The 25,940-nt window shown below is 35.9% G+C and overlaps 1 protein-coding gene across 1 annotated transcript in view; it reads right to left on the minus strand.

The window, feature by feature from the left end:
• Window positions 1-25,940, minus strand: part of SYNE1 (spectrin repeat containing nuclear envelope protein 1) — a 583,464-nt gene that overhangs the window by 244,148 nt on the left and 313,376 nt on the right. Inside the window, 14 exon segments of the mRNA XM_044001388.1 lie at window positions 149-325; window positions 2,450-2,617; window positions 3,169-3,321; window positions 4,523-4,849; window positions 6,369-6,539; window positions 6,699-6,854; window positions 7,588-7,905; window positions 11,397-11,561; window positions 14,022-14,165; window positions 15,990-16,143; window positions 16,413-16,585; window positions 19,692-19,856; window positions 23,721-23,876; window positions 24,234-24,377. Of these exon segments, the coding sequence (XP_043857323.1) occupies window positions 149-325; window positions 2,450-2,617; window positions 3,169-3,321; window positions 4,523-4,849; window positions 6,369-6,539; window positions 6,699-6,854; window positions 7,588-7,905; window positions 11,397-11,561; window positions 14,022-14,165; window positions 15,990-16,143; window positions 16,413-16,585; window positions 19,692-19,856; window positions 23,721-23,876; window positions 24,234-24,377 (2,571 nt within the window).

Here is a 25,940-nt window from a genome sequence, read left to right on the forward strand (position 1 = left end):
CCTGTGTAGGCTACCTTCTTGCCTTCAGGATGGACTCATACCAAAAATATCCCAAAGAGATAAAAATAGATCCTATTTGAAAGTCCCTGGATTCCAGGCCTCTCTCAATAATTCATAATGTCTATATAAAGTTCTCTGATAAACTTACCCTTTGTGCAGTACTGCAGATAGCAGAGTAACTATCCTTCGTGCCCTGCAAATGGGCTTGTACATTTTGTTTAAGCTTGGCTTGAAGCTGGTCTGCACAATGACTGATCAAATGATCCCCTTTAGTTTTCAGATCATTCAAACGGTCTTCAAACCCTGCAATCTCTTCCATCATAGCCTAGGAATAAAATAAAATAAATAAATGTAATTACAGTTTTAGAGGTGAAGAAAAAAATCCTTCTCTACATAGTAAAAGAAAATCTTAAGATGGATCAATTAGTTCCTGTGAGGATTTCCGAATGCTTTTCTTCTCAATGATTAATGACATCACATTTACACCCAACAATCTAAATAATTTAGTTTGAGTGTAAATTAGGTGTTTAACAAAAGCAAATTCACTTTTTCAGACACTAATAGCTCTCTAAAGGAAATAATGAACCTCCCTCAGGGCTTAATTGGCTTCCAGAGAGTCAAAAGATCTTGAAGAACAATGTCCAGTGCATTCAATTGCTGGTTGCTAATAAGAAGAATAAGAGATATTTATTTCTATATAATGGTCATCTAAGAAAAGTAATTCATTTATTAGTTAATTTTGCTCTACTGAAAAGTCTTATATGTCATATTCAATGTAATATTGAGTATTTTGTTGATCTCAAATTTAACACACATTTATTAAGGATTTAATATATACAATTTACTAGGAACACAGTGATATAAAATCCATCCTTTTCCCTCACAAAGCTTACAGTCTAGGAAATAAGTCAAATGCAAAGATAAGAATGACAGAAAATAGAATTCGATAGGAGCCACGTGCTAAAAGAAATTTTGGAGGGCAAAATACGGTCAGAGGGATTAAGGACTAACTACAAGACATAATATCTGAGTGGGAAATGAAATGAAGAAAAAAAATATCAACAGGTCAAAATAGAAGTGAATTCCAGTCATGAGAGAGAATCTATGTAAAGGCACGGAGCTGAGAGAGGGCATGATGATATACCAGCAAAAGTTCATAGTTCAGTGTATTAAAACAGAGAGTCCATGAAGTGAATTGCACTGTAATGAAGTTGGAAAAAAAGCTAGGTTGGAATGAGATTTTGGAGGTCTCAAAATGCTAAATTCAGGTGAGTGGGTTTTATCCCACGTGTGGTAGATGTCTTTGAACAGAGGAGCATCATGATCAGATTTGTGTCTTGATTTATTTCAGCACCTATGTAAAATAAGGATTGGAGAAGAAAGAGAGTGGAGGCAGGGAGACTAGTTCATACTTCAGTTATGAAATAAAGCAAGATTGAACTGGAGGAGTGTTTGTGTGAGTGGAAAGGGAATAAACTCAGATAATGTGGTACAATTGACAGATTAGATAAGAGAGGGAAGAGTTAAAAATTGTAAGGTTTTGATCCTATGCAACTAAAAATCTGCCCATGATGTCAGCTGAATTGGGCAGTGGTGCTTTAGAAATAGAGACCCATTTTTTTTAATTTTTATTTTAATTTTTTTTTTGGTGAGGAAATTGGGGTTAAGTGACTTGCCCAGGGTCACACAGCTAGTAATTATTAAGTGTCTGAGGTAGGATTTGGACTCAGGTCCTCCTGAATCCAGGGCCAGTGCTTTATCCACTGAACCACCTAGCTGCCCCTAAAGACCCATTTTTTAAGAAATAATAATAATTTTGGAATTATTACACGCATTATGGAAAATAACATTTTGTCTCCACCTGAAATTTCATCAGAATGATATCTGGCAAGTTCTGACATCTATTTTAATGAGTTTCTCTGACACTGACAGCAATGTAGAGGAAGTGTGATGGGCAAAGGACTATATCTCTAGATCAGAAGCCTGGGTTGGGTTCATATTGCATCTCTACCATTTGCTAGCCGTGTGATTTTAGGTTCAACAGTAAGACAAAAACCCCCCATCAATTCCCCCTCCCCTCCCCCCAAAAACCAACGACAACCTTGAATGACCTCAGTTTTCACATTTATAAAATTAACTAATTGGGTTATGTGCTCTCTAAAGTTATCGGAACCTACAGACCTGTATTTACTTTAGTTAAATAAATAAACAAGCACACACACATACATATATATGTGTGTGTATGTATATAAAGCACAACAGAAATATGTACATAAAAATCACTGAAAAAATTCTCATTAATGCTTGTGTGTCATTTCCTATGTGTACCTAATCTTTCCTTCCATTCTATTATAAGCTCATCAGAAATGGAAGGACCACATCTTTATTTTCTTATTATTTTCTCAATAGATACTCTAATGTATCACATCTGTCCAGATATCAGGCATACCTTGTGGCTGGCCAGCTGCTGGGTAATTGTTTCTAAGCTGCTCATCTCCATGAGGTCTGGGGTGACCAGCCTGCCAGACATCTGTAACAGCCACTTCTCCACTTCCTGTAGCTCATTATTGTACTCTTCATGTTCTTTCACTTTTACTTCCAGACTCATCACATGCTCCTGTGGATTCCAAATGTCAAAGCATTAGAGGTGAGTGCAAAGAGAGAAACATTAGACATTGTATTAAATTTGTAAATGCTTCATAGATTGAGTGATATGTATACATGTATATAAAATGGGCAGGTAGGAGTTTCAGTGGATAGAGTGGTATCTTGGAGTTAAGGAAGACCTAAATTCAAATCCAACCTCAAAAACTTCCTAGTTGGGTGACCTTTAGCAAGTCACAACTTTTGTTTCTCACTGAAGAAGGAAATAACAAACTTTTAGTATCTTTGCCAAGGAAACCTCCATGGACAGAGGTTCACAGGGTCACAAATAGTCAGACCCAACTGACACAACTAAACAACAAATATAAAATTATATGCAAATTACTTAGTCATAGGAAAATTATACATTCGGTACATCTCACTTTATTTATTTGCATACAAGGACATCAGAGAAGAAATAAAACTAACCCTTCACTATCCTAAAAATTGTCCCCCTGAAGACAGAAGTTGCTTTTTCTAGTAAATAGCACAATTATATCTGATAATTTTCCTGCTCTCTCTTACCTTTCCTGCATTGCAGAGGTCCTGGTAATCAGTCTGAAGTTTCTGAATTTTATCCTTTAAAGTAACATCTGGTACTAGTTCCAGAAGGGCTTCTCCTTTTTCATTTATAGATTTTACTGATGGCTCATGGGATAGCACCATCTGTTGGATTGACTTAATGTGCAAGAAGAACAAAGAAGGCAAAGTGAATACACACACACACACACACACACACACACACACACACATATTTCTTCAGGACTATCAGAGTGGTTAGCACAAAATAGGTACTTAATAAAAGTTTGTTGAACTACAAAATAAGAGATGCTATCATCACAGACTCTTGCTTCATTCTCTTCAAGTCTATAATGTCCCCACCAACCTCTGTTCAGAGGACAGCAGACGGTATCACCTCCCTATTTCAATGGATTGAGGTTTTCCAGCGTGAGTTCTCTCATCCTTTCCCTGCCATGCCTAAGACCTTGATTGTATTTACCATCCTTTCCTCTATTCTTAGAGAAAATATAGTTTGCTGAAGCTAACCCTACCATCTGTGCCCTGGTCCTACCAATCCTAGTATCACTAGGACTCTGCTCCACTCACCCTTCTATTTACTAGCTCTTAGATATCTGCCAATACTAGATAATATAAAATTGTGAAGCACTCACTATGTGCCAGAGCCACCCCCAAAGTCCTACAGCAATCTCCTCATTGTGCACAGAGGTGTGGTCATGGCTTTCAGGGGCTATGCCAGGTTCTACAATGCTAGAAAAGTTTCAAGTATGGTCTAGACAATAGACTTTGCCTGCTTTTGAGAAGCATCCTTACATGAGTATGGAGATGAGTTCGTCTCCAAGAGACTAATCTGTATGGCAGGAAGCTCTTAATGTTTTGTGTATATGGACTCCTTTAGCAGACTGATGATGCCTATGGACCCTTTCCTAGAATATTGTTTTTTAAATGTGCAAAATTAAAATAACCAATCATATTGAAATATAGTTATCAAAATGGGGAAAAAAAGCTTATGGACCCCTGATTGAGAGCTCTTTCCCTAAGGAAGCTTAAAGATCATCTAATCAAGCTCATTTTATAGAGGAGGAAACTGAAGCATAAATGGGTAAAGTGGCTTTCTGAGGTTTCATGCTTCACTTCTTTCCAGTACTTCACACAGTTGACCACTCCATTTAGTTGTTCTCTCCCCTGGGGCTTTTCCATCATTACATACTATTGCCATAACTATCTCATAATAATTTTCTAATCTTGCTGCCCCTCCTCAATCTCTACTCTGCCCCAAACACACATCATTAAGAAGATCCAATTGCAGATAGGCAAGATACATTTACCAGGGATAATGAAATAATATTGCATTCATTACCTTGAATTTAGACAATTGGGCTTTTTTCTCATACAATTCCATTTTGGGTTCTTCAGGACTATGAAGTACTGCTTGGTATTCAGCTATCCACTGAGTCTGTACTTTATATTTATCTGTAAATTCTTTGGCTAAATGCAAACATTTCTCTAGGGTCCTGTGCTCCTTTCTGACAGTGCTGGCCAGCTCTTCCAGTTGCTCCACGTGATCACTGATCTCTTTCCTTAGCATTTCGGCTTCACTACCCTCCAGGTACTGAATTGCTTTCTCGCCTTTCTCCCTGGCTGATTTCAGCAAGCCATGACCTTTCTCCACATCATTCAGCAAAGACTGAAAAAAAGATAGCAATTGAAAATACAAGTTGAGCCTTAAGAGAACAAACATTATTTCAATGAAAATCTTATATAAAGCAACATCTTCAAGCTTCAAGACTTGTGATTGGTCCACTTTTGTTAACCAATAATAAGCATCCCCCCTTTCATTTACTGACTTAGATTTGAACTATAATTATTCCTAAGAGAAAATGGCATATTGCTTCTTTTCCTATATTTAGAGTACAGAATCATGGAATCATAGACTTGGGACTGGAGGGATTTTTAGATATCATCTAGTACAACTTCATCATGTTATAGATGAGGTACAACAACTTTATCATAGGTTTCAAAAAAGCTCAGTATAATTAATAAACAAAACTTTTTAAAATAAAGAAACAGCCAGAAACTCTAAGTGTCTCCTATCTCTATCAAGATCACCAAAGTATCATTCTAAGACCCTAGGTAGAAAGCCTCAACCCAGCCTGAAATTCACACATTGGAAGTTCCCTCCACCTTTGAAGCCTCTCTCTCTGATTGGATGGCTTTTCCCAAAACTTCATTAGCACTTTGGACGTCCTTTACCTTGTGTGACCTTGCTTATCTTTGTTCTCCCCCTTCCTTTATATGTTTCCTTCTTTCATTAGAATATAAGCTAATTGAGGGCAGAGACTATCTTAATTTCTACTTTTTTTTTTGTATTCCCAAGGTTTATCATCATACCTGGAACATCATAAGTCCTTAATAAGTGCCTGTTGGGGCAGCTGGGTGGCACAGTGAATAAAGTACAGGCCCTGAATTCAGGAGGACCTGAGTTCCAGTCTGGCCTCAGACACTTGACACTTACTGGCTGTGTGACCCTAGGCAAGTCACTTAACCCTCATTGCCCCACAAAAACAACCCCCCCCCCAAAAAAAAACAACAAGTGCCTGTTGACTGACTGCCTCTATGCCATATATTCAAGCTACAAAGTTCTTACCAATAAAACTTTGAATGTTTACCCAGCTATTAGTCAAGAATATCATGAACACAGGAAGATTAAGCAAGTGTGGTAGAATCAGTCCCAGATTTGATGTTCAACTGAAAGATCTAGAAAATTGGCAGACCAATTTACTACCATCCCATCAGTTTGGGTTTGTTGTGCTTACAACTTCAACTAACATCATACCATGAAGATATGGAATGAAAACATACAGCAGAAAAATTCCTGGAATTCTAAATTCTAAAGGCACAAAATATTCACACAAATGAAATGCTCCAAATGACAAAAAGAAAATAGAATATGGTGAGTAGCTAAAGTACACAGAATACATTAGAGTATCTATTGAGAAAATAATAAGAAAATAAAGATGTGGTCCTTCCATTTCTGATGAGCTTATAATAGAATGGAAGGAAAGATTAGGTACACATAGGAAATGACACACAAGCATTAAGTGCTATTGGGGAAGGAATATTCATAAATCCTCAAGGAACTCAAACAAGAAATTGGGTAGCTAAATTATAGAAGTCTTTTTGGTGCAGGCCTGTTTTTAGCCTACCTCTAACGTCTTCATTTTCTTCTGCATCATGATTTTGTCCACTTTATTGGTTTCAGTAGATATATTCTTGAAGTTCTTATTAATGGACCCATACCAATCAGAGTAGGCACTGAAAGATAAATCTGATTCATCTAAACTCTGAATCTCTTCCTCCAGAAACTTGATTTGCTCCTTAAAAAAAAAAAAATATTAAACAAGAGGTGACTGGTTGAAAAACAAATATCTTCAGCTAGAATTTTATGACAACCACAAAATCTATCTCATCTGCAATGAACAAGGTCTGCTAGCAGATGACAAAACATGCTATCACAAAGATGTTCTATTACTCACTAGCACATGAAGAAGAAGGGCCTGGTATCGGGAAGTTAGCTGTGTTGCTTGACATCCCATTCTGCTGCTAACTTGAGTCTCTTCCAGTATCTCCTGAGCTCGGGATCCAACTTCCTCAACTTCATCTTTGTACGTTGCGACTTCTTCATGCCATTTCTAAATGTGTATGTACAGGGAGAGAAAGATTGGGGGTAATGTCAAGAATTCTAAAATAAAATGAATATATCTTCTAAATTGGAAATACATTAAATGTTTGCTTAGTCAATCAATAAGCATTTATTAAGTACCTACTGCCTGCTAAGTATTGTGGATACAAAAAGAAGCCTGTCCTCAAGGAACTCACAGTCAAATGAGAGAGACAGCATGCAAACAAATCATACAAAGCAAGCCATATACAGAACAAATAGGATATAATTAATTGAGGGAAGGCACCAGAATTAAGAAGGAGTTTAGTTGTGAATTAGGAAACTGTTATTCTAAGACATAATTTTGAAAATGAATTAAAAGTTTCATAGGAAAATTTTATCAAAACAATGAAACAATGGCAAGGTGATTTGCATTTACCTGTATTTTTAAATTTCATATTTTAAGTAGGAAGAATCTGCACCACATACACAACAACATTAATTCCCACATATCACTAATACATCTATGAATTGATTTAAAAAATATTCAGTGGGGGTAGTGGGAGGGATAGATTAATAAAAATGCTTATTACTTGAACAATAAGAATATTTAATTACTTAAAATTCTTATGTATAAACAGGTTTTACAAAATGCATGATGTTTTAAAAAAAGATTACTAAATATTTTACCAAAGCTAGAACAGCATTATTCTGCCACATAGAAACAATTTACTGCAATTAATCTTAAAATGACTTTCTACTACCTTCATTTGATGTAGCTGCATCTCCTTCACTGCTCGGTTAGATTGACGACCAGTCCTGACATTAACTTTCTCCTCCAAAGTTTTCAGCCATTCATCAACTTGTTGAAACTTTTGCTCCATCAGCCTGAGTTTATTCACTATGGTGTTGATTTGAGTTCGAGTCTCTGCCAGCTTTTGTTGATATGTCTGCCAGTCCTGTCTTAAGGATTCTAAAACACGATCCTCAACCTGCGGTATACCCCAGGGTATCACTTCCTCTCTGGCATGCAGGACTGCATTCAGTAACGCCTGACCCTCTGCACAGTGTATCTGTAACTCCTGGGAGGGAAGGTGAATGGCTGTTACAACTCATTCATTTTTTATATGAGCACAGGTAAACATTCCTCACACATGACAATTGCTTCAGGCTGATCTTCTCATTAGACATTCATTCAATTCACCATGGTAATGTAAAAGGATAGCTAATAAGATTAGTGCTGCCCAGTCATTCAGAGGTAAAATTCTAAAGCAAGTAAGTTATAAACGTAGATTTTCCTTTTCAAGTATAATATATGACTTTATTTGAAGGAAAATACACTTGCAGAAAAATATATAAAATTAATTTATAATAAATAAAACAAAAATCAATATTAGTTTATATTAAAGAAAATATACACATACACAGAAGACATTACTTTCTTTTCAAAAATGAAAATTGTACTCCATTCCTAAAATTAGAATTCCAGGAAGCAGGCTTAACCACAAGTTATAAGTGAAGAATGGCTCTCATTAAATTGTATATTCTGTGGAAGAATCATAAAGTTGTTATTAGAGTCATTTTTTTAAACTATAATATTAGATGGGCCCTATGCTTTGCTTCTGGCAGAGTGGTGAGATGATCCATAAGGGACAGAAATAAAGAGACTTTGCTTTGCTTTAAACACAGTGGACATTGTTGTCATTCTGTATGAAATAACTCATTGTAACCTGTAAGACCAGGTTGTTAACATTCAACATCCATTACATTTTCATTGTTGTTTTGACTTTGCATCTGTCTCATCATAATGCTAACTCAGCCTTAGATATTCAACACCTTCCCAAGCCTCTCAGCCTCCTCTTCCCTCTGATTGGAGGGCTACGAATAAAACACCTTCTAAAGCTTTCCTTCACAGAAGGCATGATTTGGACTTCCCAGTTCACTCTCCGTTTTCTATATGCATCTCTGCTGGGGTTGATTGATCTCCATGGAACAAGATTCTTCCTTGCACTAGGTACCCTGTGGTGTTCAACTTCTCACCCCCATTTCCATCTGCCTTTTGTTTGCTGTCTTCACTCATTAGATTGTAAGGTCCTTGGGGGGCAAGGCTGTCTTTCTTTTTCTTATTTGTACCTCCAGTGCTTAACAAAGTGCTTGGCACATAGTAGGCATTGTTTATTGCATTGAATTGAAAATTAAATTGTCTATTAAACAACTCATCTCAATATAATATAAACTTTCTGAGGAAGAAACTTAAAAAAAAAATCTTTGGGGGCAGCTAGGTGGTGCAGTGGATAGAGCACTGACCCTGGAGTCAGGAGTACCTGAGTTCAAATCCTGCCTCAGAAACTTAACACTTACTAGCTGTGTGACCCTGGGCAAGTCACTTAACCCCAATTGCCTCACTAAAAAAAAAAAAAATCTTTGTAGCTCTAGAACCTGGCATGGTTTCTTGGATAAAATAGAAGCTTAAGAACTATTTAAGGGGGCAGCTAGGTGGCTCAGTGGATAAAACACTGGCCCTGGATTCAGGAGGACAAGTCCAAATCTGGCCTCAGACACTTGACACTTACTAGCTGTGTGACCCTGGGCAAGTCACTTAACCCTCATTGCCCCAGGGAAAAAAAGAACTATTTAAGGAAGAAAAGAATACTTTCAAATACTTCTAAGAGCCAATATTTTCAAAGGTGTACTCCATTAGCAATGCTTGTAACCTCTCTATATTTAGTAGATAATCCTTATGAGTTGCTGTGGCCAGCTTTTTTGTGATGAAGGTGACATTTACAAAAAATTACAGTGTTCATAGTCATATGAGGATAATGAAATTTGGGCACAGTTCAACATCATTGCACAATATTTCCTAGAAATATTTGGTAACAAGAAGCTACTGAATGATTTAGAAGTCATAGTTCAGAATAATAGTCTTTTTAAGCACAGAAATAGTTTGGCTCAGAATTACAAATTTACACAAAATTTTACCCTGTCTCCATTTTGTAATAGCTATTTCATTTTTAAAAATTTTTCTAGTAGATTTGATCTAAAGAAAGCAAGCCAACCATAACAAAAATAATGTATTTACTAAGCATTATATATGTTCTGTAATACCAGCAACATACTTATCGACTGTCTTCTTTTACCATCATCAACCACAGGATAAAGACTATTGTCATTAACTTTGGGGTAAATTAAATGCAATTTAAACCTAAATTCCTTGGTAATCGGAGCTACATTGTGAATGCATTCAAATTTGATACTTGGGTAACTACATGGATATTTTTTAGTAATTTGGCCTGAAAACAAATATCCAAAAGTCACAATTTAATTATTGGATAAATTTTTAAGAACAGAAGCTTGCAACACTGCACTTTTCCTTGCCAAAAATGCCTGGCATTAAGACTAATATAGATTATTAAGAGAAAGAAAAGTCAACACTATTAAAAGAAATTCCTAACTCTTAGACAGGCATAACTGCATTAATACCCTAAAACTTTTAGATCTTAGATCATTAGACCATTTAATATGACAGAATTCTAACTTTTATTATGTTTTACTTATGAACAATAATAATACCACCTTGTATTTATTTACATGGAATTTTTCACACTAAAGTTGAGCAGTATGGCCCATTGGAAAAAGAGCTAGTCTTGAATATAAAATGATCTGGGTCTAAATCCTGCCTTTGACACTCACTGGCTTTATGACCCTGGACAGGTTACTTAACTATGCACTGCTTCTGGGCACCTGTTAAAGAGCTCAGATTTCAGAAAAAGGTATCAGTTGGTAGGTAGGTTCCTTACCAGGAGCAGAAGAATTCACAAGTTGAGTCAAACAAAAATTATGATAGTCTTTCATTTGACAGGTGAAGAAACTGACATATACAGAAGGTAGGTCACATGCCTGAAGTTATAAAGCTTACTAATGATGAGTCTAACACTAGATTCCAACCATATTCTCATTCTAGCAATTTATGATGCTTTTTTAGCCAAAATTAAATAGTGGACAAAATGTGAGGGGCTTGAAATCAGGGAAACCTGGGCTTACATCTTGATTCTAAGACACTATCTTTGTGACCACGGACAGCTTGCTTAGCCTCTCTGTACCTGAGTTTCCTCATAAAGAAAAATTTGAATAATAATACTCATTATGCCTACCTCATGGATATTTGATGGGGTTTATATGAAATTATATACATATATATACATAGGTACATATGTATGATGCTTTTTAAACTTTCTAGCACTACACAAATATAATTACTATTTTAAAATCATGAAGTAAAGATTTGTATCACATTTGTTATGTTTAGGGTAAAAAATAGATATATCACATGCCTACTACTTACAACAATCCCAAAAATGTATTTGAATTGTCAATTGTTTTAAAATTAAATGGCCTTAGGGGCAGCTAGGTGGCACAGTAGATAAAGCACCGACCCTGGATTCAGGGGTACCTGAGTTCAAATCCGGCCTCAGACACTTGACACTTACTAGCTGTGTGATCCTGGGCAAGTCACTTAACCCCCATTGCCCCGCAAAAAAAAATAATAATAATAATAAAATTAAATGGGCTTTACCTGTAGGTCATGTAAGGTTGTCTCATGAGTCTTAGCATCACCTTCAAGAAGCGAAAAGTGGTCCAATTTTTCTTGTTCTTTTTGCAACCAGACCTCAAAAGCTTTGAGATCTCTTTGGTACTCTTGGTGAAGACGAACGAGCCTCTCACACTTGGCTACTGCTTCCTATTAGGAATAGCAAATATCAGCTTTATGTAACTTGTTTTACAATGCATCCTTCGTTCCCTAGCACTGCCCAATTATTTAAGCATATGTGGATCTGACTCTCCTCAACACTTCGTCCCCAATCTCCTTCCTTTCTCACTACCTGTTGCATAGTTCTAAGATGCACTCCTTCCTTAATTCTATCTCCTAGAATTTCTGGTTTCATTTAGGACTTAATTTAAACACCATCCTATCCACGACATTTCCTGGTTCCCTCAGTTGCTGCTAGTGCCTTTCTCCCTAAAGTTAACATTTTATCTGTGTTGTAAATACCAACATACAAAGTGTCCTAGAAGTTGCAGAGCAAACTGCGCTGAGACTTTTGGGATATGTTCTATGTTATAAGCTTAAAACTGCACAAAGATTTTTTGGACTCTCAGTATGTGCATGCTGTCTCTACCAATAGGACAAGGTCACATCACATGGTAAGTTACAGAATAAGGATCCTCTTTCCATCATGTTACACTACCTTACCAGCAACTCTGCAAATCAAATAAATGCTGCTTCCTTCAGTGCCCCGTTACCTTAAACAAAAAATCTGCTGGCAAGGTGAAAAGGCAAGATGGGACTAGTCTAGATTTAATCATGGACAAGACTGGCTCTTTATTGGGCCACATCCAATTTTGAAGCCCATTTAATGGGCCAATTTTTCTTTTCAAAACTTTTTTTTTTTCTAATGAGCTAAATTGTCTTCAAGGTTTGAATTATCTGATTTCATAATGATTCTCTAAATGAAAACTCTATTAACCTTTCAGACCTAAGGCATGTTTCTTAACATATGAGAAAAACTAAGTCTTGAAAGAATTCAAAGCAAGAAATCTTACATATTAGTTTGTATGGGCCTCTCAAAGATTCATTGCTCACAAGAGCCTTCATTTGCAAAGAGACAAGTGTCAAACCTTAGTTATTCAAGGTTATAGCTATCTTTTATTGGATATATTTTGCTCTCCCTTCCTTCTTCCTCCTTCAATGTTCAAAGGCAGCTAGATGGCACAACGCATGCAGTGCTAGAATTGGAGTTATGAAGACCTGAGTTCATAATCTGGTCTCACATACTTACCAGTTGTATGTTAACCTTAGTTTCCTCAGCAGTAAAGTGAGGATAATAACAGCATTTATGTCCCAGGGTTGTTGTGAGGATCAAATGAGAGATAGAATATAAAGCATTTTGCAAACCTTAAAGTGATATTTAAATGAAAGATAGTGACAGCGACGATGATGACAATACTAATCAACATGGGACAGAAAAAAATTAAGTCAATTCTGCTTCTATTAAGAGCTAGGGTTATAAAATATGTTTACTGCTGCTGTTCAAACTTAACTGAAATTTCAGACTCAGCAGTCAATTTATTTTTATAGAGTACCACTGAAGCTTATCACCACACTTAAGCAAAATTCAGGAACTCACTTAACTAATCTATCCTAGTCAAAACATGACTTTCACTAGTAAAATACTTTTGTTGTTGTTTGAGAATCGTGGTTGGACAATGGTAAATGTTCCAGGCTTTTATTATTTACTGTAGAAAACTCAATTTAAAATACACTGCAAGATTTCAAGGATCTATGAATTCTTTAGAGTGGCTACTCCCTTCGCAGACACAAACACAGTTCCTTAATGAATTTTTTAAATTGGCCTTTCAAAGTTACTTTGCCTAAAAAAAATCTCTCACTCTGCAGTCAACTTGGTAATGAACCTTTCTGAAGTTGTGTGACCCCAGACAGTTGACCAGTCAATCACTAAGACCTTACTCAAAGCCACTCCATAACTGGGTAGGAACTGACAGGACTTGATCTCTGGTGACATTTCCTTACAGAATGTAAAGTCAACAAATGACCATGATGAGGTGTTCAACAGAGCAAGACTTTGGGGGAAGCACTAAACCAAATAATTCCATGATTATTCCAACCTTGATGAAGCTTTATCATGAAGACTACTTTCTTCTACTTAATGAATTCACCTGACTACATATTTATGGCCATTTTTATTTTACTGTATTTAAAATAATATCACAGTGTGGTTCAGTGAGGAGTATTGGACTTGGAGTCAGAGGATCAGGCTTTGATTCTTAGCTCTGTTATTTACTAATGTGTGTTTGAACAAGTCACATAACTACTCTAGAACTTGGTTTCTTCATCAAGAAAAAATATTGTATTAAATTAGATGACCTCTAAGGCCTTTACGAGCTCTGAATCTATTATCCTATAAGTTACATATCTTTCCCTAATAGAATTTATAAAATATTCAGTTTATTTATCTATTTGTAATAAAAACATTTAATGCATTCATTAATGTTTGCATTAAGTTGCCTTCTGAATTTTTAAACTCTAGTAAAAAAAATAAGTAAAAGACATATTTGTAAAGAAAGAGTTCCAACCAATGCTTCTTTCTGCAGGATTGCTCTGGATTACTATGGACAGTACCTTGGTCCTGTCTTTGACTGTTTTGTACCGTTCTTGGAGATCCTGAAGTTCTAATTGTGTCACGTAGTGTTCAGTCATTCCAGCACCCTTTACCTCAATAGTCTCTAGCAAGCTGCTGTGACTCAGTACTTCTTCATTCAATAACTGGAAAACACATGCAAAACAAAAAAATCACAAACCAATATGCAGCGAGTAACCACATGCATTGACTCACATTAAAACTTCAATTGAAGGGGGCAGCTAGGTGGCGCAGTGGATAAAGCACCGGCCCTGGATTCAGGAGTACCTGAGTTCAAATACAGCCTCAGACACTTGACACTTACTAGCTGTGTGACCCTGGGCAAGTCACTTAACCCTCATTGCCCAGCCAAAAAAAAGAAGGGAAAAAAAAAAACTTCAATTGAAGTGTCTCTTTGAAAAGCACATTTTAATGAATCAGTCAAAAGATATTTGTTGACCATCTCTAGTACTATACAAGAATAAGAAATATCAAAATACTGCAAAACAGCAACAAAACCCCAAGAAATACCAAAAATACCTAGTAAGATACAAAAGAGAGCTCATCTGACATTTTCATGATGAATAGTCCTGATAAAACCATGGGAAAATAACCTACTATTTAGAAGAACAGCAAGAAATGTGGGCAAAGCATTGGATTTGAAATTTGTGGTGGTTAATGATACAGAGTGCTCTATTACACTTAGGCTGCAAGTCATGACCAACTCATTCAGAAATAAGTGTGGGCTTCCATAGCACCTGTGTATGTTTCATGACAGTGAGAAAGAATGGATACGACATAAGGGATGTGAGCAAGGATGCTCTGGTAAACATTTAACAACTATATCTGGTGGGGGAGGAGGAGTGATGTATGCATGACATATTTTAAGATATAATTTGCATTTTCTCCATAATCTCTTTAAAGTACAGACAATCATTAAAACAATGAATCAAGTCATTTTATAGCATTTACTGATTTCCAAGGTATAAATGCTGACACTGAAATTTTTTGTAATTGGCTATTTTGGGTTATAGAAGTTGGTTCCCACATACTACTGGATACAATATAGGGCAAATGATTCATGTATGTATGTATGCATGCATGCAGGTGTGCATGCATGTGTGTATATATATATGTGTGTGTGTGTGTGTGTGTGTTGATACATACACCCATACATGTACATGTGTATATGTTTTATATGGATACATACAGACTTATGCAAGAAAGTCAAATAATTCCTTTAAAAGAATAAAGTCTTTTAGCAGTATAGTCTTCTTTTTATCTCTATCACTAAATATATCAGATTTTTCACAGTGATTCAGAACATTCATCAAATCTAAAATATGATTACAATTCTAAAAAATATAGTGTCATTTTTTTAGTTGTACTTTTTCATCATCAGAGAAAATTAATTCCCTGAGAATATTAAATCTGAATATCATAGTGGAAGAATTAATGTTATAAAAACAATTTTACCATATTAAAAAAAGGATAACTATTATGAGGAAGGATAATGCTATAAAAGAAGCCAAAAGATGGTAATTTTTTTAATCACAAAGAAATAATATAGAAAGTAAAGGAAATATAGAAAAATAAAAGCAAAATTTAAAAAGTAAATATAAAATACATATGGCTTAATAACTTATTTAGCTATTAAGTGAAAGATAATTTCTGCCACTAGAAGAATTTAAAAAGAAGACATTATAAGTCCTTATCTTGTGGAGAATCATTAAACTAAAATGATTAAAGAAAAAGAAATTTTAATTTCTAAGCTTTCATTTGGTTGTTTTCACACATAGAATATGAAAGAATCCACTTCTTATTAATAAAAACACAACAACCTAAAATCAAATTTTCAAAACTAACCACACCCCCAGGTACCAACTTCTAAAACATTTTAGTATTTCTAATAGGAATTATAATTGTATTTTTTAAATGTTTTTATATTTTAAATAAAATTAGGCACAAACCTTTGCTTTCCCAAGGGCAGTTGTTTTATCTCGAAGTTCTGCCCACTGCCTCTCACATTCATTTATATTAGCTTCTACATTATCCATCCAGTTGGAAAACTGTCGAACATCATCTTGATAACTTGTCCATTTAGACAGAGCTCCTTCCAGTTGACTAAAATAAAATTTAAAATATTTACATAAAATGCTCATAATTACAAAACAATATTGGAGTGAAATAAATAGAAGAAGGAAAGAAGGAAGGAAGGAAGGAAAGAAAGAAGGAAGAAAACAGGGAAGAAAAAGAGGAAGGAGGGAAAGAAGGGGAGAGTGAGAGAGGAAGGTAAAGAGGAAGGGAGGATAGGTTGGTATAAAATATAGGTCATAAGAGTCTAATCCTAATGATTAGAATTCTGGTTGTTTTTTATTCCTAGCTCCTCTTACCTTTTACAACGGATGGCAGTGGACAAAAGAGAAGCCCACATGTCTTTGACAGTCTGTAATTGCTGCTGAATAGCAGGAACACCTTCAGGAGATGTATTTTGTAGAACAGATTCTCCTCTGGTCAGAATCATTTTCATTTGAATTTCTTTTTCCTGCTTCACAGAAAGCAGTGCCTAAAAAACAAAAGAACAATACTCTAGGGGGAGAGGGAATAACCATTCCTATGGCACCTGCTATGTGCCAGGTACTGTGCTAAGCACTTTAAAATGGTATCTCATTTGATCCTCACAACCACCCTATGATGCGGGTGCTGTAAATATACTGTGCAGTTAGGAAACTGGGTCAGTCAAAATATGTGACTTCTCCACTATCACCCACCTCAAAAGTGACTGAGGCCCACTTTGAACTCAGGTCTTCCTGATTCCAGGCCCACCCCTCTATCCATTGCAACTGCCACTGTACCACTTGTTGTCTAGTTCCCAGGAATATGGTATGTGGCCTATAGTAAGGTCACTTGATTCCCCCACCCATGAAAAAATAAAGCAACTTCAAAGAAACTCTAATTAGGTAAGATACATAAATTAACTCATAGAACTGATAAAAAGCCAGAAAGATTTCTGGTTTGGTACATTCAAATTTCTATTAAAATCAATCATTTCAAATATAAGAATAATTATGTCTATAGGGTTTAATTTAATTTAGAAAAGCACCTCATTGGAACCAAGATGGTGGAGTAGAGGCAGCAACCCAATCAAAGTCTCCTAACATCCCCCCATCCAAACAATTTAAAAACAGTGTCAAATCAAATTCTTGAGGGGCACAGCTGACAAATGGTCAGAGTCAGATGTTTTTCCTGCCTAAGACAACGTAGAAAGTCAGAAGGAGAGGTCTGTAGCACTGAGCTCTGAAAACAGCAGCACTAAAAAGCCGGAAGCTTGGGACATTGGCAGTCACACCACTCCTCCCAGAGTCCAACTTTAAAATAAAGTTAAAAGTCAGGGAATAGGCTAAAAAAAAAATGAGAAAACAACAAACAAGTTACTATGATGACAGGAAGAAACAAGGCACAAATTCAGACGAAGGCAACAATATGAAAACAACTATAAATAAAGCCTCAAAGAAAAAAAAAAGCAAATTAGACACAAGCCTAACAAGAATTCCTGGAAGACCTAAGGAAATAAAGAGGAGTAATAGGAAAAAAATGGGAAAAGAAATGAAAGTGATATAAGGAAACTATGAAAACAGAATAGCTTTGTAAAAAGAGGCACAAAAAATACTGAAGAAAATTACACCTTGAATTGGCCAAAGAGTAAAACAGGTGGGAAAAAAATCATTAAAAAAAACTCCTTAGAAAGCAAAATTGGCCAAATTGAAAAAGAGGTAAAAAAAGGTCACTGAAGAAAATAATTCCTTAAAAATCAGAATTGTCCAAATGGATGGTAATAATTACATGAGACATCAAGAAACAATAAAAGAAAGTCAAAAGAATGAAAAAAAATAAAAGAAAATGTGACATATCTGATCAGAAAAACAACTGACCTAGAAAATAGATCAAGGAAAGATAATTTAAGAATTATAGGACTTCCTGAAAGTCATGATCAGAAAAAGAGCCTTGTTTTCATATTTTAAGAAATGATAAAGGAAAGCTGGCTCGATAGCTTAGATCCAGAGGGTGAAATAAGAACTGAAAGAATCCACCAATCAGTTCCTGAACAAGATCCCAGATTGATAACTCCCAGGAATATTGTTTCCAAATTCCAGAACTCTCCAAGTCAAGGAGAAAATATTGTAAGCAGCCAGAAAGAACCTGTTCCATTATTATGGAATTACAGTCAGGATCACAAAAGATTCAGCAGATTCCAAATGGAAGGTAATGATTACATGAGACATAGGGTACAAATAATTATACAATTTTTAGACCATCTATGAATATTAACTTAATGTTGATACTGAAAATGAGTTCCTAGTTCAGGAACCAACCATATATACCCAATATGGAAGTAAATTATTATATTCTTGCTGTAGATGAAATTTGAATACAAAAGGAATTTGTTTCTTTTTTAAAGTACATTTATTTTACTAAATATTTCCTAATTACATTAACTTTTTTTAACATTCACCTTAAATTTCACATTCTTAACATGTTTTTGCACAACAACCACAATCCTAATTTGGAATTTATACCAAGGTAGGGAACAAATTTAAAAGTCAGGAGGAGGGGGAAGAAATGTGCCTTTAACGGCTTTATTGCTTCATGAAAGCTTTATTGCTTATGAAGAAACAATTAATGCAAAGCAGGCATGCATACATGCATGCATATATGTACCCATACATATGTATCTATATATGTATATATGCATATATACACACATATATAAGTTGGCAAACATGATAAATGTTTTACCCTATAGAACAACATTTCTTTCAAATGCTTATGTTTCTGTTTGTGGATTCTAGACCTTGAACTCACATCTGGCTGTTATTGCAAATGTTGACAGTGGATGAAAAAAAATACTTTGGGCCAAATAATATGTGAACGTTTGTAAATTCCTATCTTGGGCCACAGACACAGGGAGCTCTAATCATCCCCTGCTTCAGCTCTCAGTGTTCTTAAAGTCATAGAATAACATGATTTAAAAATGGAAATAGGGGGCAGCTAGGTGGCACAGTGGATAAAGCACCGGCCCTGGATTCAGGAGGACCTGAGTTCAAATCCAGCCTCAGACACTTACTAGCTGTGTGACCCTGGGCAAGTCACTTAACCCCCATTGCCCTGCAAAAATTTAAAAAAAAAAATGGAAATAATTTTCAAGATAATGTAGTCATAGGATCACAGATCCTACTCATGTGGTCAGGAAATCATGGACAAGCTCACCCCCTTCATTTTATGGTGGAGGAAACTGAGGCCCGGGGAGGTAAAATGACTTGCCCAAAGTTACAGAGGAAGTAAGCTGTGTGAGGATCAAATAAGATAATAATTGTTAAACGTAAGTATGTTTTGAATCCAGGTCTTCTAATTCTGAAGCCACTGTTCTTTTCACTACATTATATTCCTTTTACAGATCAGAAGACCAAAGCCCCAGGAGGCCAAATAACTTGCCACAGTCACCCACTACAAGGTGGTAAATGACAGGGCTGAAATTTCAATTTAATTTTAATTTAATCTAACCCTTGATTTCAAATAAGACCAGATGTAAGCTATTTCAGAAAAACAGAGACAAATATTTCTAGGGAAATAGATTCTTCAAACTTTGAAAGCACCTGAGGAACAATGCCTACCTCCAACTTTAGCATTCTGCTGTCCAGGACACTTTTGTCAGAAGTTGGCTGACAATAGGATTCTAGCATATGAACTGCATCTGCCATCCAGTCTTGTAGCTCCTTAATGCTGAGGGAGAACTGGTTGTGTTCCGCTACGATCCTGTCCAATCGTGAAACTTTCTCCTGAAATTCACAAAAAGACTTTCAGCTTCTACTGAATTTCATATCTTGAATATTCAAGGTGCACAGAATAGCAAACTGTCTGAAAATCTTTAAGAGAAACAGTTTGTGGGCTATACAACAGAAAGGTGAAATGTTCACAGGTAGAAGTTCGTGGCCTTTGAGATATGAGGTTATATAATGGCTACATTATACACTAAGTTAAATGCCAAGAACAATTTGGAAAATATGCAAATAAATTATTCTATATAATCTCAAGAACAATGACAACAAAAAAAACACCTATTTTATTACCCCCAATTTTAGTCACAAGTCTTAGACAATAATAAAATTTGTTCATAATTAATAGATACTACCCTATAACCACCTTTTTTTTGCATTTATGTTTCATTTTGGTCTTTTTCTCACTTACAGATATATCTTAATTTGAATATTATAAAATTCATGAGTCAAAACCCTCTAGCAATTCACTTATATGCAATGTAGTTAAATTCTCATATTAAGTAAATTAAGGATATAAATATAATCATATTTTATTGGCCAGGGGAGAGATTTAGATATTTTATTTACTTGGCATGGGAAACTGCCTTTACCAAGGCAGATCTACTATAGTTCTGCAACTTAGAACCTTGGGGAGTTGTCTAGGGGCAATGAAGTTTAAGGGACTTGAATAAGATGAAATTGCCATCATGTATCAAAGGTGGGAATTGAACATTGCATCTTTCAGTCAAAACTCTTCAACAAGACTATTCTTGATAGTCTTTTTTTTTTTTTTTTTTTTTTTTTTGCGGGGCAATGAGGGTTAAGTGACTTGCCCAGGGTCACACAGCTAGTGTCAAGTGTCTGAGGCTGGATTTGAACTCAGGTACTCCTGAATCCAAGGCGGATGCTTTATCCTATTCTTGATAGTCTTGATACAGTTCCTTATAAATAGCCATTAATAATTTCTTCGTCTAACACAATACAATGCGTAGTATGAATATTTTAAATATCTTTATTCTAAGGTGAGCGGTTTCAATTTAACTTAGCATCCTGCTTTATTAGGCACATTATTTTTTAAAAGAATAGAAGAATCTTTCTTTGTAATATTCCTGTTTCATTACAATTTGAGATACAGGAAGAGGTTGGAAAACAGCTTCCTTCAAGACCCATTCTGTAGCTATTACCCTGAGGACTCCCATCTGCTGGCTACAGAGAAGCTTTAAGGGGAAGAAATGTCTGACCTACGTGTGACCAAATTGAACTGCTAAAGCTGTTCAGTGACAGAGTCAGTGGAGATTAGGCAGGAGAGAAGAGCTGCAGGTGGGAGCTGTCACACCAGATATGGTCCCAAGGGTTTAAATGATACCAGGCTTACAATTTATGAGCTAAGACTGTCCTACAAAGCCAATTCAGACTGGAGATTCTCAATCAAAGCACCAACAATTGAACAATTCAGTGCCAGTTATTAGTTGGGCCCTTGTTCTGATGCTGAACTAGAGTCATCTAATATATCATGTCAGTATAACCTTAAAGCACTGCATATTATTAATGTTGTGGCTGACCACTTAGTGAACCCCTTCCACCCTAATGTCAAAGTGGAACACTTTAGAAAAAATGCTTTACCTTAAAGCATGTTAGTTTTAAGGAAACAAAATTGGATGAGATTTTTGGATTAGGAAATTAAGGGTTTTGTTGAAGTGACCTAAATGTTTTACTACATCAATGTGGTAGCAACACCATTATAAGTCTAAAGCATTATATAAATGTAGGTTATTATGAGTAGCTACTATATAGATTCAAATACTATAAGGCATTAATGGTAAAACAGTTTTTAAAAATCTAAATTTAATTTTTAAAAAATTTCATATAATTTTATCTCTCTAAAACTAAAGTGCTAGGGGCAGCTAGGTAGCACAGTGAATAAAGCACCAGCCCTGGATTCAGGAGGTCCTAAATTCAAATCCAGCTTCAGACACTTGACACTTAACTAGCTGTGTGACCCTGGGCAAGTCACTTAACCCTCATTGCCCTGCAAAAAACAAAAACAAGAACAAAAACCAAAAACTAAAGTATTTTGAATTATGTTTTCCTAAAGTGATCCTTTTTTTAGTCATATTGGGGGAAAGGAGGAAGAAATTCAAATTTCCCCATATATTAATGATTTGTGCTTTTAAAACCAAACTTTTCTTTCCACAAAGTTTGCTAGTATGCTAAAATATATTTAAAATCAAATAGTAGATATGGCACAGTAGATAGTCTGCTTAACTTGGAATCAGGAATGTCTGAATTCAAATCTGGCCTCAGACACTCATTCTCTGTCCTTGGTCAAATCACTTAGCTTGTGTTTGCCTCAGTTTCCTCATCTGTAAAATGGAGATAATAATAGCTCCTCCCAGGGTTGTTGTAAAGATCAAATAAGATAAGAACTATAAAGTGCTTAACACAGTGTCTGGCACATAGTAAGCACTATATAAATGTTAGCTATTACTACTACTACTACTACTACTACTACTACTATTATTGCTATTATTATTATTATTATTGCTGCTGCTGCTACTACTACTATACTTCTCTCTGCCTATGTTTCCTCATAATAATAGCTCCTGCCTCCCAGAGCTATTGTGAGGATGAAATAAGAAAACAATTATAGAGTTTAGCACAATGCTTAACACATAGTAAGTACTATATAAATGTTAGCTATTACTGCTACTACTACTACTACTATTATTATTATTATTACTGTTACTATTAATTGCTGCTGCTACTATTACTACTATTACTATTATTGCTATTATTATTACTGTTACTGTTAATTGCTGCTGCTACTTTTACTACTATTACTATTATTGCTATTACTGTTACTGCTGCTGCTACTACTACAATACTTCTCTCTGCCTATGTTTCCTCATAATAATAGCTCCTGCCTCCCAGAGCTGTTGTGAGGATCAAATAAGAAAACAATTATAGAGTTTAGCAAAATGCTTAACACATAGTAAGTACTATATAAATGTTAGCTATTACTGCTACTACTACTACTACTATTACTATTATTACTGTTACTGTTAATTGCTGCTTCTACTATTACTACTATTACTATTATTGCTATTATTGTTATTACTGTTACTGCTGTTGCTACTACTACTATACTTCTCTCTGCCTATGTTTCCTCATAATAATAGCTCCTGCCTCCCAGAGCTGTTGTGAGGATCAAATAAGAAAACAATTATAGAGTTTAGCACAATGCTTAACACATAGTAAGCACTATATGTGTTTATTATTGTTGTTGTTGTTACTTAACTTCTGGCTGCCTCAGTTTACTCAGCTATAAAATGTGGATAACAACAGCACCTACTTCCCAGGGTTCTTGAGGATCAAATGAGATAATGATTATAAAATGCTTAGCACTGTGCCTGGCATATAGTAAGCACTGTATACATGCTCCCTATCATTGTTATCACTTAACCTCTGTCTGGGGATAATAGCACCTGCCTCCAATGGTTGTTGAGAGGGTCAAACGAGATAATAATTGTAAAGCGCTTAGCACAGTGCCTAACAAATAGTAAGCGCCACATAAATGCTGGCTATAATTATTCCATGAAGTCTCCCTTGTCCCTTGGAGACAAGCCACAGCAAGGCATTGTAGCTGATACAGTTGGCACACGAGGTAGGAAAATCACACTTAATGAGTCCTTCACTCCACTGGCTGGGCAGCACTGGGACACACACTGGATAGATCAGACACACGGTACGACACAGCAGCGGGACGAGAGACCACGTTCTAATCCTGCTATATAGACATCTCTCTATATATTTTAAACCATTGTGCTTTTCATTTTAGTCATACTGACATACCCCACTTGAAGGCGCACGCACCGCATTCATTACCTTTGTTAAATTGCTCAGTGCTAGGTACTGAGAAGACAGCTGAGACACTCTGTGCGCAAAGTTTTTGCTGGTAGCTTGTCCTCCCCACAGCTGCTGAGCTTTTTCTTTGAGCCTGGTGAGCTGAGGCTCATGGCAGTTTATTTCCTCAAGGACAGACTGTAAAGCACAAGCAAGTTTACTATTAAGGGGTTGGGGGAAAAAGCATGCCACAGACAGAGCTTTGGCCCAAATAGCAGAAATCAACACTAGCAAGCAACAAGTGAATCCCAGAGGCCAGATGGCTTTTTTTCCAAGCTTACCTGGAGGATAGTAATAGGAAACAAAGAAAATACATTTAAGAAATTCCCAGGGCCAAGTCAGAAGACATAAAACATTTTGCAGAATAGAAGGGAACAAATTTATCCTAAGAAATGACTAGAATGAAGGAGCAGATCTCCACTGAGCTCAGCATGCACTATGTATGCCTTGTGGTGTCCCAAAGGGAAAAAAAAACAGATTATAGGGTCTTGTCACCTGAAGCTTCTGCTGCTCTCTCCTTTTTGCAGGCAGATCGTGTAGTCGACTGCTACTTTCTCGTACCATCTTCTCAGTTTTGCTCAGCCAGTTCTGCACTGGCTCTGCACTCACTTCAAAGTCCTTCATTTGAGTCTTTAGGTTCTACAAAGAGAGTAGATCACTATTAAGACAGGCCTTCTATATTTACCCTTAAATAGTTCCCTGCTGGTTCGAGGACAAAGTCACAATGCCTTCGTCTGGATTTAAGAACCTTCCCAATCCAAACCCAAGCCATCTTCCGATCTATATGTTCTACCATTCATCGGAAATCTTATGCCCAACAGTTAGCCCCTGAAAATACCAAGTTGCTTTGCCTGCAAGGATGCCTTCAAGACACAATATCTGCCTTCCTTCTCTCCATCTCCAGACTATCTTTCAATGCCTACTACTCATCTCACCCTAACTTTATGATCCTGTTTTTGATCATGTAAGCTTATAATTCTGGATTCTTGAACTACATAATAACAGTAAGCCTTTTCTTACTATTTCATTCATATAATCACAGAATCAGCATTAGACCTTTGAGGGATCATAAGAGTCCAACGCCCTAATTATCCAGAAAAAAGTAAGAATCCAGGGACCCAAGTAATTTTCCCAGCATCACATAGGAAACTCCTATTGGATCTGGGACTTGAAGACACATTGTTGACTCCCAAGACCTATGCTCTTTCCACTATATAACCCTGCTTCCCTTATCAAATACCATTTTGTATTATTAGGGTTTTTTTTGTTTATGTTTGTATTAGCTTTCCAAGGAGATTATAAACTCACTGAGAGCTAACTTCCTTTATACCTAGTCAGTGCTTAGTGTATCTCTTATGTCCCACTTTACCCCTAATATTTACATATTTTATATATAGTTGTTCTTCAATAATTTTCATTGGTGAATTACTTTGTGGCAAAAACGGATATCTTATTTGTTTTATAAGAACTTGTACTATCTATGATGTGTATTTATCACTTACATCTGAATGTATATTTATGTGTATGTATATATAGTTATGTATGTATGTGTGTGTATGTAGATATAGGATAGTAGATAGACATGCTCAAAGCTAGGAAGACCAGGGCTCAAGTCCTAGCGCTGGCTGTGTGACCCTGAGTAAGTCACATAACTTCTCCATGCTCTGAAACTATATGTTGGGGGGCAGCTAGGTGGTGCAGGGGATAAAGCACTGGCCCTGGATTCAGGAGGACCTGAGTTCAAATCTGGCCTCAGACACTTGACACTTAATAGCTGTGTGACCCTGGGCAAGTCACTTAACCTTCACTGCCCCGCAAAAAACACACAAACAAACAAAAAAACCCTATATGTTGTAGAAAAGATACCAACTTGCATTTATGGAGGGATAGCTTCACTTGGGAGTTTCTTATCTAATGAAATCAGAGGTATACTCTATATATATACAAATATGTTATATTTGTACTTATTTATAATGTATATAAATACTGTCAAGTAAGACTTTTAAAAAATATCATTGGATATACAATTTACAGAAATTAAGGTTAAATTTTATCAAGTCTTATATGGAACTCTCTCCACCCCCAACACCTATATCTTAGCAATGATATCATTCTCCATAGGCTACTATTTGTTGCTATTTTTTAAAGTGTTGTAGCACTCATGTTATATCAAATGTAGCTTCATTACATAGAGGTTCCTTA

The sequence above is a fragment of the Dromiciops gliroides genome, chromosome 4, assembly GCF_019393635.1.
Source record: "Dromiciops gliroides isolate mDroGli1 chromosome 4, mDroGli1.pri, whole genome shotgun sequence".
In the NCBI taxonomy this organism is placed as follows: domain Eukaryota; kingdom Metazoa; phylum Chordata; class Mammalia; order Microbiotheria; family Microbiotheriidae; genus Dromiciops; species Dromiciops gliroides.